This window comes from Neopsephotus bourkii, unplaced genomic scaffold (genome assembly GCF_033783945.1).
Source record: "Neopsephotus bourkii isolate Nb327-2 ecotype Australia unplaced genomic scaffold, CSIRO-AGI_Nbou_v1 NB_1737, whole genome shotgun sequence".
NCBI lineage: Eukaryota > Metazoa > Chordata > Aves > Psittaciformes > Psittacidae > Neopsephotus > Neopsephotus bourkii.
The window spans coordinates 150,315-174,461 of record NW_026902211.1 but is presented as its reverse complement, the minus strand read 5'-3'; the positions used below and the strand labels follow the sequence as shown (position 1 = coordinate 174,461).

General features: G+C 57.7%; 1 protein-coding gene across 1 annotated transcript; it reads left to right on the top strand.

Annotated features, from left to right (window-relative positions):
* Window positions 1–12,687: 12,687 nt before the first annotated feature.
* Window positions 12,688–22,700, top strand: EMILIN3 (elastin microfibril interfacer 3). The gene is made up of 4 exons (XM_061376800.1): window positions 12,688–12,879; window positions 16,757–16,879; window positions 18,584–18,828; window positions 19,360–22,700. The coding sequence occupies exons 1-4, from the start codon at window positions 12,704–12,706 to the stop codon at window positions 21,252–21,254; spliced, it is 2,439 nt and encodes an 812-aa protein (XP_061232784.1). The 5' UTR covers window positions 12,688–12,703; the 3' UTR covers window positions 21,255–22,700.
* The last annotated feature ends 1,447 nt before the right edge of the window (window positions 22,701–24,147 follow it).

Here is a 24,147-nt window from a genome sequence, read left to right as displayed (position 1 = left end):
CAGGCAGCCCTTTTCATGTCCAATCCCCCCATCCTCGGTGGAGAGCAAACATTGTTCCTCGCACAAAGGCGGGCATTGTGGCAGGATGGGGAGCGGGAGCGAGGGAGGGCGCGCATGGGGGAGCCCCTGAGAAGAGGCCGGGCGGGATGTGAATATAAATTCTGTCAATATTTTCTTTAAGGTGCTCCCTGTAATCCCAGGGAACAGAGCCCGTGTCCCGGGAGAGCGGGGGCAGCGGGAGCGGCTCGGGTGCGGGTTCCTTCACGTTGGTTAAAACCCTGATGGAGCAGCAGGGGCAGCATCACAGGCAGCACCAGAGAGCACCAGAACCTCCCCACCACCACCTTCCTGCCTCCCTCCAGGCCCTTCCCCTCCTGGGTAATGCATGGCCAGGCTGGTAAAGCCAAGAACACCGGGGTCTGAGTCCTGCAGCAAAGGGTTTGCTGCCCATCAGCCACATGGCCTGAGCCTCAGCCAGGATCCTGTGTTGAGGTGGGGACCTGAGGCATCCAGGAGAGCGTGCAGGGACACCTCAGCGTGGCCATCACCCCATAGAAGTCAAGCACAAGGCCTGAGATTGTCTAAAGGGGCCATTCTCAGTGATGAATATGGGCACTACCGGTGAAACAGCAGCAGCAGAGGCCATGGGATGGCTCCACTGGGCCCTCTCCAGCCCAGGAGCTGCTGTGTCTGTCCTTTGCCCATCCCTGGCCCGGCTGCCCTTTCCCAGGGAGAAGCAGGAGGTGGATGTCCTGGACCAGCGCCGGTGCCGTACCTGCTCCACGGTCCAGGGCCTTTCCCAGGCCTCCTGCAGAGCCTCCTGGAGTGGGTGATCCACTGTCCTGCATCAGTCAGATGAGCTGGTGTGTCTCCTTCAGAAGGATTACCAAAACACCCAATTAGACTTTCCCTTCTCAGGCCTCGCCTCCATTTGGTGCACTGCATGAAACAAGTGTGTCCAGAAGCCAGGATTTCCACGGACACTTGCTTTAATGGTGATTCTTCACTTGCCCAGCTCCATCCCAGGAGCCCCATCTACCCTCCCACGGGCAGAGCTGCTCTCCTCACCCCACAGCCCACTTGCCTTTGGGTCCAGGATCCAGCATGGCTGGGGACCTTTGCTCACGCAGGAGCTCAGTGCTCATCCCGAATTCAGCCTGTGGGCAGGGGACCTTCCAGTGCCTCCAACACTCGTGGCCATCCCACAGCATCCTCTGGCAAATGGCAGAGCCTGGGAGACCACCACAGAATCCCAGAATCCCAGCCTGGTTTGGGTTGAAGGGACCTTAAAGCTCCTCCAGTTCCAACCCCTGCCACAGGCAGGGACCCCTTCCCCTGGAGCAGCTTGCTCCAAGCCCCTGTGTCCAACCTGGCCTTGAGCACTGCCAGGGATGGGGCAGCCACAGCTTCTCTGGGCACCCTGTGCCAGCGCCTCAGCACCCTCACAGGGAACAGCTTCTGCCTCAGATCTAACCTGAACTTCCCGTTTCCCCCCACCTGCTCCCACTCCACGTGCGAGCACAGAAATCCCTAATTCCAAGTCATTCCCAGTTCTAGGGATGTAACATTACTCTCTATAATGGTTATATTTAGTGCCCGTTGCTCAGAGGGGATCCTGACACCATCAGCCGCCCCCCCAGGGTCCCAGGGTCCGGAGGCCGTGGCCGCAGCCCCCTTTCACCCAGGGCACCATGAAACATGCCCTGTGCTGTGGGGCTGTTGGGAGGTCAGGGCTGTAACCACATTGCAGAAGAGATTAGAGCCACGCGGGGAGGTCCCGGGGCTGTGCCTCACCCTTTCACTGCCAGGAGGATCCCGGCACGCTTCCTTCATTCCTCCTTCCCCATCCCCAGTGCTGGCGGAGAGCTGCGGGGACGTGGGGCTGCTTTGATCCGCTCCAGCACAGCTGTTCCCAGACCTTTATGTAAGGGATGAGAAACGTGACTGAAATACCCGAGAGCGAACAGAAGCAAGTGCAGGAGACTATAAATAAACATGACACAATGACTGTGGTCACCGCTAAATAAGTTCTACCTTGAACTGACAGTATAAATAGAGTCAAACAGACACCACCAGCAGGTGACACGGATTTGAGGTTGGGAGCAACCAGTCTGATGCAAGTGCAAACACGGTGAAACCCCATACGTGTTCTAACTGCGCTGCTCATCCCTGCTATCTGTCAGCCACGGAGGTGATTGTTTCATTCCTGCTTTGGAGGGGGAGATGTGCTACAGCCAGTACTTGTGAGTGAGTCCCCCCAGGGTGAGAGTGGGAAGGGGAAAAGCCCTCAGGATGCTCCTGCATCCCTCCAGCTCCCAAGTGCTCTCCCATCCTTACCCATTCCTGCCCCACCGGACCTGGAGGAACAGGGCAGGGTGGGATGTGCATGAGGAAGGTTGAGCCCCTGCAGTGGCGCTGGCCCCTCTTTGCACCCCCCGGAGCCCCATGGCAGCCGCAGCCTCGCATGTGGCCTCTGAGCAGCCATAAAATGGGTTCAGATTTCACTTTCCATGTTTAAAACCTTTTCCCCCTTTCCTTTCCCTGCTTTCCCAGCAGATGTGTTACCCTGGCTCCAACACGTCTTGGCCCTTCATGGTGCTGTTTACGACCCTGTTTCCACAAGGCACATTGACTCCCTCGCTGACTGGTGCAGAAGTTGTGTGAGCTCCTGTGTGAGCTGCACCTATCCCTCACAATCCAAGTAACCCACAAGCTCCAGACACCTCAATCCCAAACCCACACAAGCATTAAAGAGCTGCATGTATAAGCACTGCACATAGCTTGGACACCATCCCATGTCCTTGGTCCCAAACACAGACCAAGGAGGAGAGCCCAGGAACCTGCCCCTGGCTCCCCACAGTGCTACCACACAGCATCATCCTGGCCAACTCTGCACAACAACAAACCCTGGGATGCTCAGCAAGAATTGAATACTGGGGTCAGGCATGGGAGATGCCCATGGGGATGGGGATGGCCCATGCCATGCTGTGGTGGGGCTCACACCACCAGCCACCCTCAGCACCAGCACAGGATGCTGGCAGCACCATGATGCTTGGCAGTGCATGGAGGAAGACATCCCACTGGGGGCTGCTGGGGCAGAGCCTTCTTCTGACGTGACCCACAGCAGATTTACCCAGCTCAGATTCACAGCAATCCTGGCAGCGGGGAAAACTTCCCTGTCCCCTTCTCCCTCTTTTCCACCTTCCTCACTGCGGGCCCAAACCCGACCTACCTGCAGCGCTCTGACCATGCGCACTTGGACAAGCACCCCCTTGGCATGGGAGCTTGTAGCTGGAATGAGCTCAATGCAGAGGGCTGGAGCAGGGGGAGCGTGGGTGGGAAGGGGCTGCAGATCAGGCTGATAGCGCCTGGCATTTGGGCTGAATTTCTAGGACAGTTTGTACAGCGCCTTGCCTGCACAATGGTCATGTCTCGCCACCGCGCTGCAGCTCTCATTTCCATGAGCAAGGAATTCAACCGAAAAGTAAACAGGAAAAAACGTTGCGGCTCACAGTTTATGAATATATAGGAATTATTTAGGCAGTCAGGCCAATTTGCACAGATGCCGCGTATTCGCTGTGACAGATCTCGGGGTTGTTCTGGAGCCACCCCTTGTGAATGGGAAACAGGGCTGGTTTCTCGCCATGTCTGCATGAAATATTGGGATCCTCCTGCAAGCTGGCTGCCAGCAGCGAGTGCTCCGGCTCTTGGGAACAGCGCTGTGAGCTGATGTGCGCTATTTGCACGTAGTGCTCCGAGACTCGAGCCCCCGTGTTTCCAGCTTGGGATGCACGAGGCCTTTGGAAGAGGCAGGGGAGCTTTTCCATGGCGATTTCAGCCTGAGATGTGTCCGGGCGATGGGACAGAGCGTGCCTTGGTGGGGTGGGGAGCAGGACCTGCCCTGGCACATACACCCCACAAGGGCTTGTGCCAAGGACAACGAACTGGGACCACTCTCCGTTTTGGAGTCCCAGCTCCCCGTGTCCCACAGGTTGGAGCTGCTGGTACTGGGTGGGGGGCAGAGAGGGGTGCAGGCAGGACACCACATAATCCCTGCCCATGGGAGCAAGGAAACCGAGCCTCAAGCCCCATCCACCTCCTCAGCATCCCAAACCCGGAGCCACAGTTCAGATCAAACCAATGGGACCGGGCTTTTCCCAACCACATCCCTGGCTCCCGCTCCCACAGCCGGCCTGCACCCAGAGCTTTATTCAACCTGACAGCCGAGTGACTTGCTCATTGGAAGCGACGTCTTAATTACAGGACATCCTCCATGGCATTTCTGCCTACAGCCCCTAAAAGAAACTTCTCTTTGCCGGCTCTGCCCCCAGCTCCGCCGGGCCGCGGGAGCTGCTCAGACAGTGGGGATATTGTTTGGGCCATTGCCTGAATGGCCCAGCCTCCTCAGCTGTAAAATTACCTAGAGGATAACTAAACAAACCCCAGACAAGCACTTCTTTAAAGGCACTGCTTACTTTGCACAGCCATTTCCCCTGCCTGCCACATGTGCTCACGCTGGGCTTGCTTTTCCTCCCTCTCACTGCTGCAATGCCCTGCAAAGCATTGTGTGGGGAAGGGGGGACACAAGGGATGCCATGGGCTCTTCTGGTCCAGGCTCTGCTCAGCCCCAGCTCACAGCTGGCATCAAGAGCAGACAGGGAGGCAGAGACAGTGACTCCAGGCTGGCCCGTGTTGGAGCTGGGCGGTGGTGGTGTTCCAGAAGGTTCAGCCCTGACCCATTGCTGGGGAGCACTGAGGTATCCCCCAAAACAGCACTGCTGGCCCACAGGGAAACTGGTTCCACCAGCCCAGTTCAAAACCCACTGGAACCAGGGGAAAACCGTCCCAGCCTCCAGCATCACCACAGCCCAACAGGGCTGCCGAGCCCCCGGGGATGAAATCAAGTGGTAAAGGACAATAAAGCCCCCCCAGGCTGGGCTGGGTGAGCGGGGAGGTCAGCACAGGTCACCTCCGGGAGGTTTTGCTGGTTCCAACTAACCCTCATAAATAGGAGAGGAGTTCTGGCCAAGCCCTCGCTCGAGTCTATCTGAGCATTTCCTGACTCGGTGTTGATTTCACAGATTAAAGCCAGTCAAAAACAACCTGGTCGAGATCCAGGCAGTGTTAATTTTTGGACGAAGACCTTGAGGAATTTCATTCGGGTTTGTTCTGAGGGGAAGGGCTGTGCTTTTCCCACCCAGGAGCTTGTTTGCTTTTGAAATACATGCAATAAACACATGAACGCAAGCCCCAGCTCAAGCAAAGAGGCTGGCTGCTGCTGCAAAAGCATTACCTGTTCATTAACATAGGGGATATTGGTCAGTGTGGGGTCATGCCTTTAATCCCAGGTCTGCCAGTGAGCCACTAACCTAAACTGCACCCAAATTTCCGTGTTCACGTGAGGGCTGCAGCGACAGCCTGGGGTTTGGCACAGGGAGACAAGACAGGAATTGAAGATCAAAAATCCCACTGATCCCAGAGTTAAGGAGGGGAGGATGTTGAGCAAATCCCTGAGTATTCCTGTGGCCGGTCGGAGAGAGATTTTCCTTTCTGCTCTTGGTGCCCTATGCAGATAGAGCACGTCCCTGCAAAGACATGGCTGGGAACCCAAATCACAGCACTCCAGTGTGAGCTCTGAAAGTATGCACAGCCCAACCGAGGCAGATCCCAAAGTTTGGCAGATTCCTCGGATCAGGAAATTCCTTGAGAGTTCAGCAGTTTCTCCACGGCTGAGCCCAAGCCATTCCACTCGGATATCAAGTTCTCCCGATTTTAAGGGGTTTTCTGGTGATGGGTCAGTGGGACCTTGGCGAGCACACGTACAGTGAGAAAGAGAATCAGCAAAACACTGCACGAGGCCAAACGCAGATGCAGGGCCCAGCTGCTTGCAAAGAGAAGCCAGGGAAGCCAAGTATCAGCCATGAGGTCCAAGCAGGCCTGGAAGGAGCCCAAGCTGGTATCAGTTACATTGCTCCTTTGCCCGTGCATAAATAACCACCCATTATTTATGGCCCTTCACATCGCACCCTACACGTGCCTGCAGGGTCACCTCGGAGGACAGGGCAGAGCTGGCTGCAGGGGGGCACGAAGGGGCCCTCACAGAACCCAGAAATAACTGCTGCTCATCCCCCTGCCGCAGGCGACGTGGATAATGGCAGGGTTTCAGGCCAGCTGTTCCCACATTAGCTATATCACAAAGTCACCCCGTGCTTGGGGACACGTGGGAGTGGGGCTGGCCATGGCTTGGAGCAAGCAGCCCTAGGGATGGGAAGCCCTCCTGCTGCCCCAGAACACCATCTGTGGGCAAACCACCAAGAACAGGCACAGAACAGAGAATGGAGCGTGCAGGGTAACTTACCCCAGGTGGGCTTGTAGGGTTGCTCTCCATCATCACCCCATTAACACGCAGAGATAACCCTCATGCAGGCAGGCTGCTGGGCTCCATGGGGGTCCTGCCCCCAAAATGCAGGAGATGGGAGAGACAGAGGGCAATGTTCAGGCTGCTGCTTCTGCACAGAGCCCTGCAGGAGGCTCCACACGTGGCCATCACCCTCTTGGACCCACCTCATGCAGGGAAACCTGCACCTACAGCTGCCTCCAGGTCCATCTCTCCTGCTGGAGCCACCCCAGCAGCCCTGGCCCCTCGGTTTGGCTGCAGGAGCCAGGCACCCACAGGCACTCATCCCTCAGGAGCATCCCCATGCTCCAACACCAGGCAAACTCCTTGCCTTAGGGTGTTGAAGAGCTCAGGGGTTACAGTCAGCTCAGCTGTGCCGTGGTGCCGGGTGACTGTAAACCAAAACCAAGCCAAAGAGGCCGGTTTGTACAAGTGTCCTTCACTATCGCCCGGCTCCCAAAGGAGAAGTGTTTTCTTTCCGCTCTTGCGCTGTTTCCCTTCCGCTGCGTGCAGCAGTGAGGTCACTGAGCAGAGGGTTTGTGCCTGAACCGCTGGGTTGCTGCCATTGTCCTGTCCCCAGGAAAGGCAGAATCTGACCCAGCTGGAGGAAATGGAAAGGGAAAACACAGACCTTCCCTAACGCCAGAGGCACAGCTCTGCAAGGGACCTGCCTAAGCCCTGGAGAAGCAACTGAACATACCAACAATAGGGGCATTTCTGTAAACCCAAATGCCAGGCTGCTGCTGTTCCCACTCCCCGTGAACCTGCTTCTTGCACCAGGGGCTGTCCCTGGGAAAAGCATTCCTGGAGGAGAGGCCGGAAGGACCATCCCAAGGGCTGAACTGCCACAACAGCGTGGAAGTCACCGTCAGCTCAGTAGCACAAGGCAACCTCCTGCTGCTGCAGGCATCCCCTCCATGGCCTGCACAGCTCCCAGGCCCAGACACAGGGTTTGTAGGGTAACGTGTTGGTGCTGGGGGACAAGCTGGCACCAAAGCCCTCTCCAGGAGCAGTGGGATGAACAGCTCAGACACCCAATGTCACAGTTGACCCTGCTTCAAGCAGGCTGACCAGGGACCCCCATGGTCCCAGACAGCCTAAAGGAGCACAGGAGCTGATGTCAGAGCCCTCACAGCCAAGCCAGGGACAGAAACATCCCTCAGGGGCTCATGTTGGAAGGACGCCTCCTGCAAAAGCTTCCATCACAGCATCATCAGAACCCTGCTCCTGCCAGACCCAGCATCAAGCCCCCACCCCAAAGGCATTTTCCTCCCCTACCACCCTTCCTTGGCTTTGAGGATACCCTTGAAGGTAGGCAGGAGCTGACAGTAGAGACCCTTTGCTCACCCAGACCTTTACCTACCAACAGAAGAGCTTTCTCTCCTCCACATCCACCTAAACCCTACCCCAAATACTGCCTGCTCCTCACCATAGGCACCCAGCATTTTATAGCATTCCCAGGGCCCTGCCCAGCTGAGCTTAAACTGATAGGGACCAGCTGAGCTTACAGGAGGGTGTCACCTCTTCCCTTGCTCCATCTTCATCCTCCTCACCCTGCATCCATGCGCTGCTGCATCCAACTGAGACAGCCCCTGGAGACTGCTCCTGCTCCACAGCTGTGGCCTGATAATGCTTTTTCTTGTTCCCCTGGGTCCTGGCATGGATGGGAAAGGGTCTCTTTAAGTACATCACCTCCTGCCTGCCCCTTGTCCTTGCTGAACCTTCCCTGCTGGCCTCCCTGCGTGCTTTCCTGGAGGAAGGATGCTAACGGATGTACAAATAACACAACCTGTGTATTCTTCTCCCCACTCGGAGCTTGTATAACCTGTGGTTGACCCCTCCTAGTCCTCCCTAAACCACAGCCCCAGTGTGTGCTGCCGCCGCCGCTGCTGCTCTGGCATTTTTATGAATGGCTTTGAGCCCAGGGAAGAGCTGTGAGCTGGGTTTGGAACAGCTCCATCCCTTCTACCGCACGCGCTAATCTTGACAAATGATCAGCGTGTGGCTTTGGAAACCAGAGATAAGGCTGTCTGATCACTTCAAGTCATTGCACTTTCCCACGAAGAAAGGGGGTCTGTTCTCAGCCCCCGGGCGCAGCTTCCTCTGCAGCATGGGCACAGCCGGGTACCCCCTGCCCCACAGCTTGGGGGGCACACACTGCACTCGCACCCCTGGCACCGCAGCCAGGGCCTGACCCACAGCAAAACCTCAGTGCACAGGGAAGATGTTTGGGCATTCCCTTGGCTGCTGATCCCACCGGCTGCCTCCTGCCCACATGCCTGCATCTCCTGCTCACTGGGGCCAATGGGAGCAGTGGTCCATGCCCTGCATGGAGCTGGGATGTGGCAGAAGCATGTACTGGGAGCCAGAAAGAGCTTCCAGCCTTGCAGCTGAGCCATGACCATGGTGGGCTTCCATGAGCTCAGTTTTAGCTGGGAACTGGAGCACCTGGAGGGCTCCTGGCTCTCCTGGGTCACTGCTCCCCTTGGGCTGCTACCCCAGAGCTGTGGTGTCTCACAGGGGCTCCGATGGTAGAGCAAGCCCTGGATGGATCCTGTTGGATGTGTACCTGGGAAAGCTGGGCTTTCCAGAAGGCTCCTCACACAGACACAGACCTGCTGCCAAGGGAAAAGGCCTCTGCGAGTGCCAATTTAAGGAATGCCTTTGATCCAGTGGGAATCGTTAGGGAGAAACTCTGCCTCTAAATTGAGCTGCTCTCTTGCCTTGCCACTTTGGGAAATGAATTTGTACTCGGAAAAACTCAGGCTGGGAGAGCTCTTGGGAAGCCATCCAACCCCTTTCCCTGCCCCAAATTGGTCCTGACAAGCTTTTTTTTATCTAACCTTTCCTTTAAAATATCCAGATGGCTCAATCCAGCCTCCTGCTGGGCTACATCCATTTTATTAGCAGATAGTTGTGTATTATTAATATCCAGCTTCCATTTCCCTCGCTGCAATCTGCTCCCATCCCATGGCAACAACTCTGACCTCTGTGCTGGGGAACCCACCCGGGTGCCTTTCCAGCAGCACCTATTTAAAGCTTGGGATTAGGAAGGACAAGGCTGGTTCTGGCCAAACGCAAGCCCCTGGGCTGCCCAGTCCCTTCTCCTATTGCTGTGGGAGGGTTTGGGGCTGCAGGCACTGCCCTGTGCACGCACTGCCCGTTGGACCCGGGTGGGAACGGGGGGTCAGGGGCTGCTGACCCATGAAGGATGGGATTGTTCAGCTGATGAGGCCATGCAGGTGTTAATTAAAACGGATGTGAGGCAGAGCAGGTCACTGTTTGGTGTCATCTGCTCCTGGAATGAGCCTCACGGTGCTTCTTCACCCAGCCCTTCCTCCAGAGACAGCAGGGGAAGAGCTGCCCCTGGAACCTCTGCTCTTATCTCCCCCATGAGCTCCTCCCTAGGAGCACCTCCTGTCCTGCACAATGGCCCTGCTCTTTGGCTCAGTCTCTGCTGGACTCTCAATAGCACAAAACCCTTTCACTCCCGGGCTGGCTTGGAGCAGGGCTGTGCAGAGGTGAGAGCTGTAGCCAGAATCAGCAGCTCCTGGAGGTTCAGGTGCTCCCTGCACTGAGCTGGGGCAGGAGCTGCTCACATGGGAACACTGATGGACACTGATGGACGCTGCCCGCAGGACAGGCACCCCTGCGGGAAGGGTCTCAGGTTTGCCCAGCATCCAGCCAGATTCAAGCAGCAGCAGGAGCTCTGGTCTGATCCCCTTTGCTCTCCAGCCAAGGCAAGGAGGGAAAGCACCAAGGGCTGGTGTTCCCAGTGAGCCGGTCTGCAGAGCCTTCCGACAGCAGTTCATTCAGCATGGCAAAGCCCTTCCATTGTGCTGGAGAGCCCAGCACTCAGCACCCTTCACAGCTCTGGGAGATGGGGCTTGGCATCTTCTCTGGGACATGCCCATGCCAGGAGAATGCCCGAGTACAAAGAGTCTCCGCATGAGCACTTCTCCCAAGCCAGGATGCTGTGCCAGGCTCCACAGAGCCCCTGGTGTGGTGGGGACCAGCAGCAGCATGGATGAGCTCACCGAGTCAAACCTGGGCTGCTCCATAAGTGCAGCTTAATGAATCCCAGTTTGCTGCCGCTCGGTGTCTCATGGTTGGATCAGCTCACAGCTCAGAAGGCACATGAGAGTTTTTCCCATGGTTTGGGGCACTTGTAATGGCTCTATCCTATGTGGATTCTTTGATGTCTTGTAAAAGAGCTGATGATGAATCTGTTTCCTCAATGGGGACCCAAGTTCAGCACTCTCCTATCTATCCAGATGGTTTTTTTTTCATGAAACAATTAGACAACAGCACAAGGAAATGGAATTCAGCCCCTCCGAGGATGAAATCTGGCAGAAAGTGACCTGGAGCATCAGCACTGGGGCTGGATGGCAGGAACAGGCAGATATACACACTCTCCCACAAGGGCAATGGATCCCTCCTTCTCTTTGACAGCCAGGCTAGCGAGGAAGCAAAAGCAGCTCTGTCCTGCTGTGCCCACCCATCACAGGAGAGGACTGGAGGCCAGGACCGAGGGCTTTGACACCATGCTCCACCAGATGGTTTTTGCTGAGGCCTCAGACACACACGTGCAGCACGCTGTTATTAAACCTGGCTCGCACTCCCTGCGCGCAGGGGGAAAGAGCTCGGGCTGCGAGCAAGGTTCACTCTGAACATCCAGCATTAAACCGTGCAGCTCGGTCACCTTCTGTCTGCTGTGTAGAGCTGCGCATAGAGCGTCCCCCTGCAGCACCCCGGCGGGGTGGAACGAGTCCATGTGGTGCCAGGCACACCGTGCACAGCCAGCTCTGCGGTGCAGCCTGACAGGCGGCTCACAGCAACACCCGCACCACGCTGCACCGAGCGGAGGAGCCGCTGCTCCGGCTCCTTACAGACACTTCCTCCTCGTGCTGCCTCCAGCCTCCCGGCTCTGCTCTCCTGCTAACGTTTCGGTTCACCTCCCGCTGAGCCAAAGGCTCCTTTCAGCTGGAAAAGGCCGTTTGTCTCCGTATCCCACCATCTCTGTCTCGGTGTCAGCCTGAGCCTCCATGCCTCCTTCCCCCATCAGCCGCAGGTTTCACTCCTGCATTCGGGATTCCATCCCTTCCAAACCACTTCTTGTTTTCCTCCAGGAGTTCTGGAGAAGCACTGCACACCTCATGTGATGCTTCCCTGCCTGGGCTGACATGGGGCAGGAGCCCCATCAAGCCCTTGCTGTGGTCCTGGGTGATGCTCACGACTGCAAGTGTCCTGAGGACAGCAGGATGCTCAGGCCTGGCTCTGCTTCTGCAGGGCCTCGCCACTGCACGGCTGTGAGCTGACATTGCTGTGTAGCAGGAGGGATGTTACCCACATCCCAAACTGCCCAGCGCCCCTTGGGGAGGGTCCTCTCCCCCTTGCCCAAGAGCAAAGGCTCCCCGTGGCTCACACAAAGGGTCTTACACTGCTATGGTCAGTGCTGTGGTGCCTGGGGAGTGCTGTTGGGGCAGGGCATGGTGCTCAGCACCCAGCACACACTGCTGTGGGCACAGGCAAGATGCAGCACACAGGAGGGGCAGGAGACCTGAACCCGCCTTCCCAAGGAATAAATGCTGGTGTCTGTGGAAGATCCATCACTCTATAGGGAAACACAAGGGATTCCCTTACCCCTCCTGGAGCCTGGCACCAAAGACCAGATCTGCTGGGGCTGGCTGATGCAAGCTCCAAACCAGCATCGCTTCCAACTTGTCCTCCCTGCGAACCGCAGATGCCCGGTTTGCTGGGACCTTGATGATGCGGTTCCATCAGGCCAAGTGATCGCGCTGTGGGTCTCCAGCAGCGCACATCGCCTCGGGGCAAACACGCCGAAGGGGCACAGCCAAGGTCCCTCCTGCCTTTCTCCTCCCGTGAGTGAGGCAGAGCCGGGCCGGGGCTGGGGGGGGACAAGGGCCCGTGCTGGGGGGAGCGGGGAAGGGGCAGCTCCTGCACTGCTCGGGGGTGCCGCAGCCCCCCGGGCCCCTCCGGTCGCGCTCCAGCGCCGGGGCTGCGCGGGAGGGTTCCGGGGGGGCTGCGCTTTGTCCGCCCTCCCGCGGGGCCGGGGGTCGGCGGCTGCGGGAGGGCGGGAGGAGGAGCGCGGCCCGCCCCGCCGCCGCCGCCGTACAAAAGGGGTCGGTCGTGCGGCGGAGCCCCGTGTGCCGCCGGGCAGGGCCGGGCCGGGCCGGGCAGGGCAGGGCAGGGCAGGGCAGGGCGCAGCGGGCGGCGCTCCGGTCCCCTCCGCAGCGGCCGCCCCGTCCCGCCCCGTCCCGCTCCGCCGCCGCCGGGCCCGGGACCATGCGCCGCCGCGGGGCTCTGCTCTGCCTCTCGCTGGGGACGCTGCTGGCCCTCGCCGACGCCAAGGGTGCCTTCTACCCGCCCGCGGCCCCCCTGCCCTACGGCGGCAGGTACAGCCTCTACACGGCCGGCTCCAGCCCGCAGCTCGGCCCCGCCAAACCCGTAGGCAAGCACAAGTAAGCGATCGCCTTGCGCGTCCCCGGCCGCGTCCGCGCAACCGACCCGGCGCGTACAGGGAGCCGGCCTCGGCCCTGGGTACCGGCGGGGCTCGTTGGGCATCCTGTACCGGGCACAAACGGTGGGCACCGGGGACCGGGACCAGCGCCTCTGGGGTCAGCAGCAGCATCCGCCTTGGGCATCGCGCCCGCGGTACCGGCCGTGGGCAGCATCCCCCGAGGGCAGCCCCTGCTGGGGAGCGGTCCCGGTGCCGGGGGCAGGTGGGCAGGGCAGGACGGGGCGGACGGGGTGCGGGGGGGGAGGTCGGGTGCGCTGCGGTCCTGGGGGGGTCAGGGCTGCGGAGGGCACGGGGGTGCCCGTGTGTGTTAACGGGGGTACGGGCATGTACCTGTTCTGCAGGACGTGGGCATGGGGGAGATGCGCGGGGGGGTGGCTGTGCACAGACCCCCGCGTGGAAACACGGATTGGTTTGGAGGGAATTTGCTCATTTGCTTGTAAAGCACAAACTCAGCGGAGATCAAATAGGTTTTCAAGTAACCTGGAAAACTCAGCAGAGGAGGAATGTGGGCTTCATACGCTCACTGGAGACTTTTTCCATTCAATTGCAAAAGGGCTGTTACTGGGGGGCGGGGGGTGGGGAGGTCGCTTCCCTCCCCCCTTGTTCGCTAGAACCGTTTCTGCGGGGCTGCTTTGGGAAGGGGAGGATGTGGTGTTATGAGCAAGCTGAAATGAATAAAGTAACATTGAGACGAACAATACTGGCAGTGCCAGCAGGAGCTTTCTAAACCCTGTAACATTTTCCAGCTGCTCACTCCTAAAGCATCGGGCTGGAGCTATAAAACTGCAGCTCAGGTGGGTGAGAGGGAAAGGGGGCTCTGAGGGGGAGAGAGCCAGAGCCACCCTCCCCAAGTAGCCGCAGGTAGGCAGTGTTCATCAGCAGTGGCCGGTGCATGTGCCCATGTTGGCTACCAGCTTACTTGCAGAGGGGTTTACAGTTTGTGAGCAGGTCCTGGATCTCCGGGTAGTGATTCTAAGTTTCCACATGCACACTCACACATGATGTCCCTTCCCTCCAGCTCAGAAGTGGATCGCCTGTGCTCTCTGTGGCCCAGTGCTCAGATAAATGACTCACTTTTGGAAGCGCCGGGAGCAGCACGGATCCCTGTGCACGTTCTGAGCCTGGCAGCCCCTCCCCTGCATCTGGGCAGGCTGGGAATGCCAGGAGTGCCCATCCCAGGGGAGCAAAGGCAGCCCTCAGCAAGGGCTGGGACAGAGGTGCTGGTGCTGCTCCCAGGGGGATGCAGTGGGATGGGGATCCCTGATGGGAGGCAGCAGAGAGAGCCGGGTGTTGGAGGGAGGATAAATCTGCTCACACCTTGCTGCTTCATGGAGGGAGCTCCAACAGGCTATTGGAGGCAGAGGAGCCTGACTGGGGGCAATGGAGGGCTTATGGTGTGTCTTGGCATGGGCAGGGGCTGTACTTTGTCTTCACGTGTTTGCCATCATTGCTTGGCTCTGCTTCACCTCTTCCTGCACTCAAGATGAGCCAGAGCCCTGCTGCGCTGTCCCCAGAGGGTGACGGTGGGAGGGCTGCACACACACCCCCGTGTGCACACACACACATCCACATCCACATGCACACACACACACATGCACATCCATATGCACACACACACATACACATCCACATGCGCGCACACACACATGTGCACATCCATATGCGCACACACACACACATGCACATCCACATGCACACACACACATACACATCCACATGCGCGCACACACACATGTGCACATCCACATGCACACACACACACATGCACATCCATATGCACACACACACATACACATCCACATGCGCGCACACACACATGTGCACATCCATATGCGCACACACACACATGCACATCCACATGCACACACACACATACACATCCACATGCGCGCACACACACATGTGCACATCCATATGCGCACACACACACATGCACATCCACATGCACACACACACATGCACATCCATATGCACATACATACACATCCACATGCACATACACACACATGTGCACATCCATATGCACACATACACATGCACATCCATACACACACACACACATGCACACCCATACACACACACATACACATGCACACACACACACGTGCACATCCATACACACACACACGTGCACATCCATATGCACACACACACGTGCACATCTATATGCACACACACACACATGCGCATCCACATGCACACACACACATATCCATATGCACACACATGTGCACATCCATCCGCACACACACATGCACATCCATACACACACACACACCTGTGCACATCCACATGCAGACACACACACATGTGCACATCCATACTCACACACACGTGCACATCCACACACACACACACGTGCACACCTGCTCCCCCAGGCAGGAGGCACCTCAGTCCTTCACCCCAGGCCACTCTGCTCTGTCATGCCTGTCCCAGTCCCTTCCCTCACCTCTACCTGGCAGAGGTGTCTCAGTGCCACTGGCACCTTGGTCCTGCCAAGCCCGCGAGAGCTGCCCTGAGGCCCTGCAGCTCCTTCCTCTGGTCGGTGCCAAGGCTGCTCCCAGGCCATGCCATGGGGATGCCAGGGAGCTCCAGCTGCTTCCCAGCTGAGCCGCAGTGACCCCAGAGGGAGCTGGGTCCTCCCGCGTCACTGAGCACCCTGTGCCGGCCCATCTGCTCCTGCCTGGGCCCTGCTCTGTGTGCCTGCATCCTCCTCTCCTCCCGCTTGGCCGTCTGCCACGTCCCTGTGTCCTTAATCCCTCCCTCACCTCACATCCCTGCTGTCTCTGCCCCTGTGGGCCACGTCCATCTGCTCCTGCAGCAGCGCTGCCTTCAGCTGGAGCAGCTTCTATCTCCATCTGTCCCACCAGTGCTCCTGCACCCTTCCCACGCAGCCTTCCTCCCAGGCACCTCATCCTCAGTGCCTGGGTTTGCTGCTCAGCTCTGGAGAGTTCAGAGTGCACGGAGCTGGCTGCAGGCACCACAACAAGAGACTCTGCTCCGTCCAAGGGGTCTGAGGAAGTTTCCAGCCTCCATCCCACTTGGAACCTGGGTTGTTCCTGCCTCCCTGGTGGAGGGAGCTGTGTTGCTGCAGGCCCACAGAGCAGCCAGCCAGCACCTCCTCTTCCTCTGCTCACTGTAGCATCACACACGGTCCAGTGTGACAGTGCCCATGGCAAGGTCCAAAGGCTTCTGGGCTGGCAGCACCCCAGAAGGACATTGCCCCTGCCAGATGCTGCTGGAGCTGTTTCTGGCTTGCTGTTCCCATAACTGCTGCTGCAGGTGGGGTTCTGCTGTGTCCTCCCCGGCCATGATGTGCCCAGCACAGCCCAGCTCTGAGGCTCTGGTAGCAACGTGGCCATGACTGTGAGGGCAGCAACTGCCCTCAGCACCCGGCCTCCCATGCACAGCAGCACCTCAGAGGTGAGGGTGCTCAGCCTGCTTCCAGCACCAACACAGCTGCTCCCCTTAACCCAGAGGAGAGGTGCCGGGGCCCCATGGGCTGAGGAAGAAGCTCCTCCACATTGCTGGGGATGGCACCACGGGGGCTGGTGGGATTGGGCAGTGCTGGGTGCAGGGAGGCTTGGAGCTGGGTGCTGGGACCCAGTTCATAACCCAGCCCAGGCACCCAGCAGCAGGCTGGCACTGGGGACCCTGTTCCATCCCCACTCCCTGCTCTCCCCAGGCCCCTCTGCTGTCCCTGTTCCCAGTGTGTGGGGTGGGCTGGGACGGGGGGTGCAGCAGCAGGGTCATGCAGAGCTGCCTGGGATGGGTGGCACAGCCGGGTGCTGATGGGGTCTCCCTGTGCTTCCCCACAGGAGCTACTGTGCCTACGTGGTGCAGCGCAATGTGACGTGCGTGCTGCAGGACGGGGCCGAGAGCTACGTCAAGGCTGAGTACCACAAGTGCAGCTGGGGACCCAAGTGCCCAGGGAAAGTGCTGTGAGTATGGGGGACCCCAGGCCATGGCTCCCTTCCCACCAGGCCACAGCCCTCCTCGGGCTCCAGAAGCTCCGTGCCACCATCTGACCATGAACCCTGCTCTTCAGAGCACAGCGGAAGGGGCTGAAGGGCTGTGTGCAGTCAGTGCAGGGCAGGGGTGCTGGGGGGAAGCAGGATGGGATCTGTCAGGAGGGGCAGGGAGATCGATCCCTGATCAGAATTAAATCAGGAAACCATGGGAAGCTGGTGGGGTGCATCCCTGCAGCCACTGCAGGCCAGGCTGGAGGTGGTTCTGGGCACTCTGATCTAGCTGAAGATGTCCCTGTGCTCATCGCAGGGGCTTGGACTGCATGAGCTTTGAAAGTCCCTTCTTCCCATCACAAGTGTTTTAGCAGCATCTGGGGACTTGAGGACATCCTGCAGTTGCTGGTACCTGTGAAGGAGATGCCCAAAGCAGCTCCCATCTCTGCATTGTCTGCTGCTCAGCCCCTCCAGCCCTTCCAACAAAACTGGGCTGAAAACAGGGTGTTTTCTGGACCTGCAGCTCAGTTTTCTGCACAGCCTCAGATGCTGCATCACACATGAGAGGGAAATGTCTCTTCCACACACATGGGCCATCAGCTCACAAATCATTTCATCCCAGTCCTGAGGAGAAGGACTCGGGGGTGTTGGATGAGGAAAAGCTCCCCATGACCTGGCTTCAGTGTGCACATGAGGAGGGCATGGAGATGCTATGAGGGCTGGAGCAGCTCTGCTCTGGAGCCAGGCTGAGAGAGCTGGGCTGGGGCAGCCTGGAGAAGAGAAGGCTCCTGAAGGGGAGACCTTAGAGCAGCTCCAGTGCCTAAAGGGGCTGCAGGAAACCTGGAGAGGGGCTTGGGACAAGGGCCTGTAGGGACAGGCCAAGGGGAATGGCTTGAACCTGCCAGAGGGGAGACTGAGCTGAGCTCTTAGGCAGAAGCTCTTCCCTGTGAGGGTGCTGAGGCGCTGGCACAGGGTGCCCAGAGAAGCTGTGGCTGCCCCATCCCTGGCAGTGCTCAAGGCCAGGTTGGACACAGGGGCTTGGAGCAAGCTGCTCCAGTGGAAGGGGTCCCTGCCGGTGGCAGGGGTTGGAACTGGGTGAGCTTTAAGTTTTGTGTTGGCACAAACCAGTCTGGGAATCTATGATCTTGTGCTCTCCCGGGCCAAAAGGTGCCAGACTGTGTGTCATCTGTCACTGTGGTCATCTATGGGGGCAGAGATCAAAGCAATGAAAACATTTGTGATTTTCCAAACTAACAACGGGAGTCTCAGGTTAAAACCGATTCCAACCGAAGCAGCTCACCAGAACCCACAGGTTCAGGACTAACGGCTCTGCTCACCCAGTCCCTCCTCACCCCGGGCTGGTTCTCAGGCTTGTCTGCATTGTCATCCTGCTGGGGAGGACTGTGCTCTCACCATGTGCTCTCAGACCTTGTGCTCCAGTCCTGGAGAGGGTGGGCACGGGTTCTGTTGTTGTGGTGTGATGAGCACTGTGCTGCTACCCTGACCTATGGGGCAGCAAGAGCTCTTGGAGGAGGTGGGTCATGGTCTGCAGGTGCAGAACAAGGGTCCCAGCCAGGCTTTCCCATGCACCCAACAGGATCCATGACCCCCCTCTTCTCTATTGCTTGACATTGAGGTTGCTTCTCTAAATTGACTTCTCTCTTGCTCCCCTCTCCTGGAAAGGTACCGCACCTTCTTCAGGCCCAAATACAAGATTGGGTACAAGACAGTGACTGAGCTGGCCTGGAGGTGCTGCCCCGGCTTCATGGGAGAAGGGTGTCACGACAGCCCCACTGACCAACCCGGCCTCCTGCCCCAGCAGCCCAGCCCCAAGGTGCCTCCCGGGCAGATGTTTCCAATCCCCAGGCTTCCTCCCTATCCCAAAAGCCACCCTGACCTGTTTCCAGGACCAAAGAAAAATCACTATGGTGAGATCTCGCTCCTGCTTCACATCCCCAGGTTACCTCACCACCGCATGCTCTCACAGCTCCTGGTTCTTTCTGTGCTGTTCCAGCACAGGACATGAATTAGGCAAACCATCCGTGGATGACGTGCTCTCTGATCCAAGATCTGGCACTGACTGCTTTGAGGATCACTTGCTTCTTAAATGTCATTTGTTTCAAAATGTGCAGCTGTGAAATTTCTCTTGTTGCTTTAAAGCATTTCCCATTAATTTTTGGGGTCAACAGAGTGTGTCTCGAGACAAAGCTCCCCCAGGCTGCTCTCATCACCTGCTGTTGAACAGAGGGCTTGATCCCAAGGGGAAAGGGTTTCTTGATCAGCTTAAGAAGAGATGTAGAGGAAAGGAGGAAGGGTGGGCTGATAGCTCTCTAGCATGGCACTAAGAGGGGTGCAGGAGCTAATGCTAGTATGGGAAAGGACTCTCACCTAGGAGGTAGCCAAGGAGGGAAGTTGAAGGAACACCAGCCCTGACTGTCTCTGTTCCTTTCCCTGTTCAGGCAGGAAGCTGCCGGGGCTCTTCGGGGACCGCCTGGACCGGCTGGAGGAGGAGGTGAGGCGCCTTTCCCAGTCCTACGACAGCCTGCACACCATGGTGAGCGGGCTGGGCGACCGCCTGCGCCTCGCCATCCAGGAGGACACCACCAGGATGATCGGCTCGCTGATGAACAGCCCCGGCACGCCGGACTCCACGGTGGGCTTCGGCATCATTCCCGACAGCCTGGTGGATGCGGCGGACAAGGCCGACATCGCCGCGTTCCCTCCCGTGGGGGACATCCTGACCAAGGTGACGGAGGTGAGCGACGTGCTGAAGACCAAGGCAGATCTGCTGCAGGAGGTGCGCGGCATGGTCCTGGACCACGACGGGCAGATCAAGCATCTGCTGGAGTCAGCCCGGCCCTCGCCCCTCACCTCCATCGACCTGCTGGAGGAGTACGTGGACACGAGGCTGAGCAACCTGCGCGGGGAGCTGCTCGACGGCTTCGAGAAGAAGCTGGGCAAGCTCCAGAGCACGTGTGATTTCCGGATCCAGGAGGTGCGGCAGCAGTGCGAGGAGGAGAAAGCTGCCAACCTGCGGCTGCAGCAGACGCTGGACGGGAAGGAGCTCGAGATCAAGAAAGAGATCTCCCAGCTGGAGACCCAGATCCAAGGGCTGACAGTAGTGGAAAGCTGCTGCAGCAACCTGGACTACCTCACCGATCGCATGAACATCCTTGAGAAAGGCCTCCACAGCATCTCTGAGTCCCAGAAGAACTTGCACTCCCGGCTGGATGGAGAAATCTCCACTGTCACCCTAGGGAACCTTTTTGAAGGGCGCTTTGAAGATCTGGAAGCCAGACTCAATGCTACAGAGAGAGAAACGGGGAGCTGCTGTTCTGGTATAGAGGACAGCATGAGAGGCACGGTGGTGGCAGAGGTGGACGGCATGAGGACTGCCTTTGAAGACAAAATGCAGACCCTGGAGGACAGGTTCATGACCATCGTGGGGGAGCTGAACAATGTGAGCTCTCCCATGGGAATGGACGGTGCGGCGGTGCCCGTGCTGGAGGGGGAGCTTGCCAGCATGAGGAAACAGACAGACGAGGCACTGGAGGTGCTGCAGGATCGCCTCGTCACGCTGGAGAGCACTTGTTCCCTGGGCTGCAGCTCCGCCTCCAAAGACGTGGAGACCTTCCGCACCGAGATCGAAGACTGCCAGAGCAAGAACCAGGACCTGCTCCTGCGCATGGACAGCAACTACGACCTCCTGCGCAAGCTGAACGCCACCATCCTGGAGATCCAGCGGCGGATTGAGGAGGAAGCGTCGGGGGCTTTGCAAGGGGAGATCACCCTGCTGAAGATCAACCTGAACACCGTGAGCAAGTCCCTGATGGGGCTCAAGGACTCTGTCTCCCAGTACTCGGACACCGTGACACACGTCAACTCCTCCCTGGATGAGCACGAGCGGAAGATTGAGGATGAGGTCCACTCCATCCAGGAGAAGGTCAACGACCAAGGCTCCCAACTGTTCTTCAGCAACCGGCGTGTCCTCAACCTCAAGGGAGATCTGGAGCGACTCAAAGCCAGGATCATCAACGACCTGAGCTCCTGCAAGAACGTGGCCCATGACCTGCAGAAGGAGATTGCTCACTTCGATGACCGGGTGGCCCGGGTGGAGAGCGCCTGTGGCAGGCTGGGAGCCATCACGGGAAGCCTGGATGGCGTCAGGGATGAACTGGAGAAACACATGGGCAGCCTGTGGGACTACATGGACCACATGAACGGGACCCTGGCTGCCCACTCTCAGGAAATAACGGGACTGAAGGACAACCTGATGGACTGCCAGGCCAAGGTCTCCGAGCTGGCTGAGCAGGTTGGCCACTTGGAAGAGCAGGCGCAGGGGAAGCAGCATTAGCCGTGTTGCCACGTGCTTCTTCCTTCTCCTCCCTGTGAAGGACGGGATTAACTTCCATCACACAGACTTGCTCCAACGTGACAACAGCTCTTGGGATATTTTTTTTAGTGAAAAGATAAATTAAAAGCTGCTACAACCCCTTTATTTTTATTTTTAATCCTGTCTGCCCCACTCCTCCATAAGGTGCCCATCAGTACCTGCCAGCCCTGACCCTGGTGCAGCAGCATCACTGCTCTGGCTGCGGCATTGCTTTGGCTCCTGGGCTGATGACCCCAGAAGGACAACTCAGGAGGAAGCTGGAAGCAGAAAGGGGAGGATGTGTATTTTATTTGTGTGGATTTGTCACTTCTTGAAGACTAAACCCCTGTAGTTACCGGCTGAGGAATAGAGGCTCTGTGACCTGAAGACCACCTGCATCTTAATGAAGGGACTGAGCAGAGCCGGGGCTCCGGACAGGGAGCAAAACTCACCACAGGAATTGTGGATCTCAGAGAACACACGTGCCCACACATCCCCTGGGTGCTGCCTTCCCCCTTGAGACAGCAGCCCACCTCACGTGCCATAAATCCATCTACACTGTGCATGCTCCTTATGGAGCATGTGAGGATCTGCATTAGGAAAACACACACATGCATACACATATGTATGGTATGTGTATGTATATTTTTGAACAATCCCTTGCTATGGTGCTCATCTGATTGCAGTCTCCTCTTGCTGCCCACATGTCCCTTGCTGTACATTGAAGAACCAATTGAGCAGCTAAAACCTGTCCCTCAGGACATCCATGTCCCGCAGCCCCACTGTGCTCTGCTCACTGCTTACACCTGGGGCCAATAGGAAGGGTTATGGAAAACCTGTGTCTTCCCCCACAAGACGTGTGTCCATAAGCCTCTGCAGGAGCTGGGCATGGAGCAGTCCCTTCCTCCAGCTCTGCTTTTCTCCTGTTTTATCACTGAAACTGAACATGGTTTTCCTCATCTCATGCCAGGGCAGGAGAGCTCCAGGGGCTGAGTGTGAGGCTCTCCCTGTGCAGAGCAGGAGTCTGCATCCTCCTCATGTTCCTCTGAGCTCACTGGGATGCCAGCAGCCCTGGGGACCCACGCTGGTGCAGAGCAGGGTACCTTTGAGAAGATGTCTTGAGTCCTCAGCTCAGCCTGGGAATGAAGAAGCTGTGATTTACACAGCCAGCTTGGCTGCTTTCCCACAGACAGGCAGGCTGGAGAACACTGAACGTGTTCCCAAGCAGCTCCAGCCTTGCCCTATGGAGCCGGAGCCTGGACTGAGTGCCCTTGGCTCACAAAAGCCACCTCTCCCAGGGAGCCTGGCATGGATGTCCCCTGCTGCTCAGCCAACACAACTTCACTACCAGAAAGGATGAAGGAGAGATGAAAGAGCTTCCATCTGACCAGCTCTGGCACTTTATAGCAGAGGACCATGGTTTTCCATCAGCTCATGGACCCTTCCACACCAGCTTGGCCTTCAGCTTCCACCTGGTGTTCATTCCCCCCACCAGGCTGTGCCTGCTCCATGACCCCATAAAGGAGCAGCTCTGTGCTCTGACCAGCACAAAGCAGAGATGTATCCGGATGCCTTTTCTCCGCCGTAGAAACTGGATGAACTCCCTGGATCAGATGCTCCCAGGCTAGCGAGGGCAGCAGGGATCACTGTGGTCACATCGTGTTACCCTGATGTGGTAGAAGCTCTTTCCCCTGCCAGGGGATCATGGTCCAGCTGTGTGAGATGGAGAGAGGACCTGGTCTCCCACCGCTCACTTATCCCCGCCAGCTCAGAGGGCTGCCAGGTGCTCCAAGCACCCGAATCCACTCCTGCTGCTCTGGCCTTGGCTGGTTTGGAGCAGTGCTGCAGCTCCTGAGCACTTCTCCAGCCGAGGGGGACCTCCGGCTGCCTTTGGCCATCCTGCAAAACCTGCTTGTGGACAACAAAACCCAAGGCTTTTTCCCCAGTCCAGGAAGGAGGCTCAGGCCAACCCTCACCCCACTGGAGCATCCTGCCCAAGCCCCATCCCCATCCCCTCAACAGGGAAAAAACAGACTGCAAAGAGAACAACCAAAGAGAAGGCCAAGCCAAGGGCCAGGCTCCCCCTTCCTAGGGCTGGGGCAGAGCAGCTCAACAGCAGTGGCTGCCTCCAGCAGAGAGGGACCAGGACTGGCCATAACAAACCCAGGACAAGGAAGAAGTCTGACCTTCCAGAAAATGGTGCTATATTTGGACTATACCTGACGAGTCACTTGAAGCTATGGACAGTTTGTATTCCAGTTCTCAGCTATTCGTGTTTAAAAAGTGAAGGAACTCTGTAAAAATAGGGCATTTTTATTGTGGTTTTGCTTGGAGAGAGGGAAGGAGATGGTGCCCATGGGGCTGTCCTTGCACAGGCAATGCTCCGAGGCAGTTGCTAAGTGATGCTGGTAAAAGGCTGTGTTTTATTGTGTTTAAAACCTTGTACATTTGTTCAGATTTTTAAAGCTGAAAACGTGTTTGTACTGGAAAAGACAAAAATAAAGTATTTCTTGCTGAGGTCTGCAGATCACAGTGATGCGTGGGGCTTGCAGGAGAGCAGAGCTGCACCACAAGGCAGGCAGAGTAATTTACACTCACACCAGTGACACAGGAAGGAGAATGGGGATGCCATGGTGGGGAATGGGCCCAGCAGTGCTCCTGCCTGGGTCAGTTTATGCAGTCACAGCTGAGAGTTCCCAGAGCAGGGCACCAGGCTTGGACAGGTCCCTCACCCAGTACAGCCCAGTTGAGTCCCAACACAAACCCGCTTTGAGGCAGCCCAGCTTTCCTTGAATGCTCTGCTGCAGGGCACAGGAACAAGCTCCTGCCCTAGCATGAGACTGCAGCAGGAGATTCAACCCATGCACATAAAACC

Coding starts and splice junctions, on each gene's coding strand:
- EMILIN3 (XM_061376800.1), top strand. CDS start 12,704: ATGCGCCGCCGCGGGGCTCTGCTCTGCCTCTCGCTGGGGACGCTGCTG. Junction 16,880..18,583: donor AAGTGCCCAGGGAAAGTGCT/GTGAGTATGGGG, acceptor TCTCCTGGAAAG/GTACCGCACCTTCTTCAGGC. Junction 18,829..19,359: donor ACCAAAGAAAAATCACTATG/GTGAGATCTCGC, acceptor TTCCCTGTTCAG/GCAGGAAGCTGCCGGGGCTC.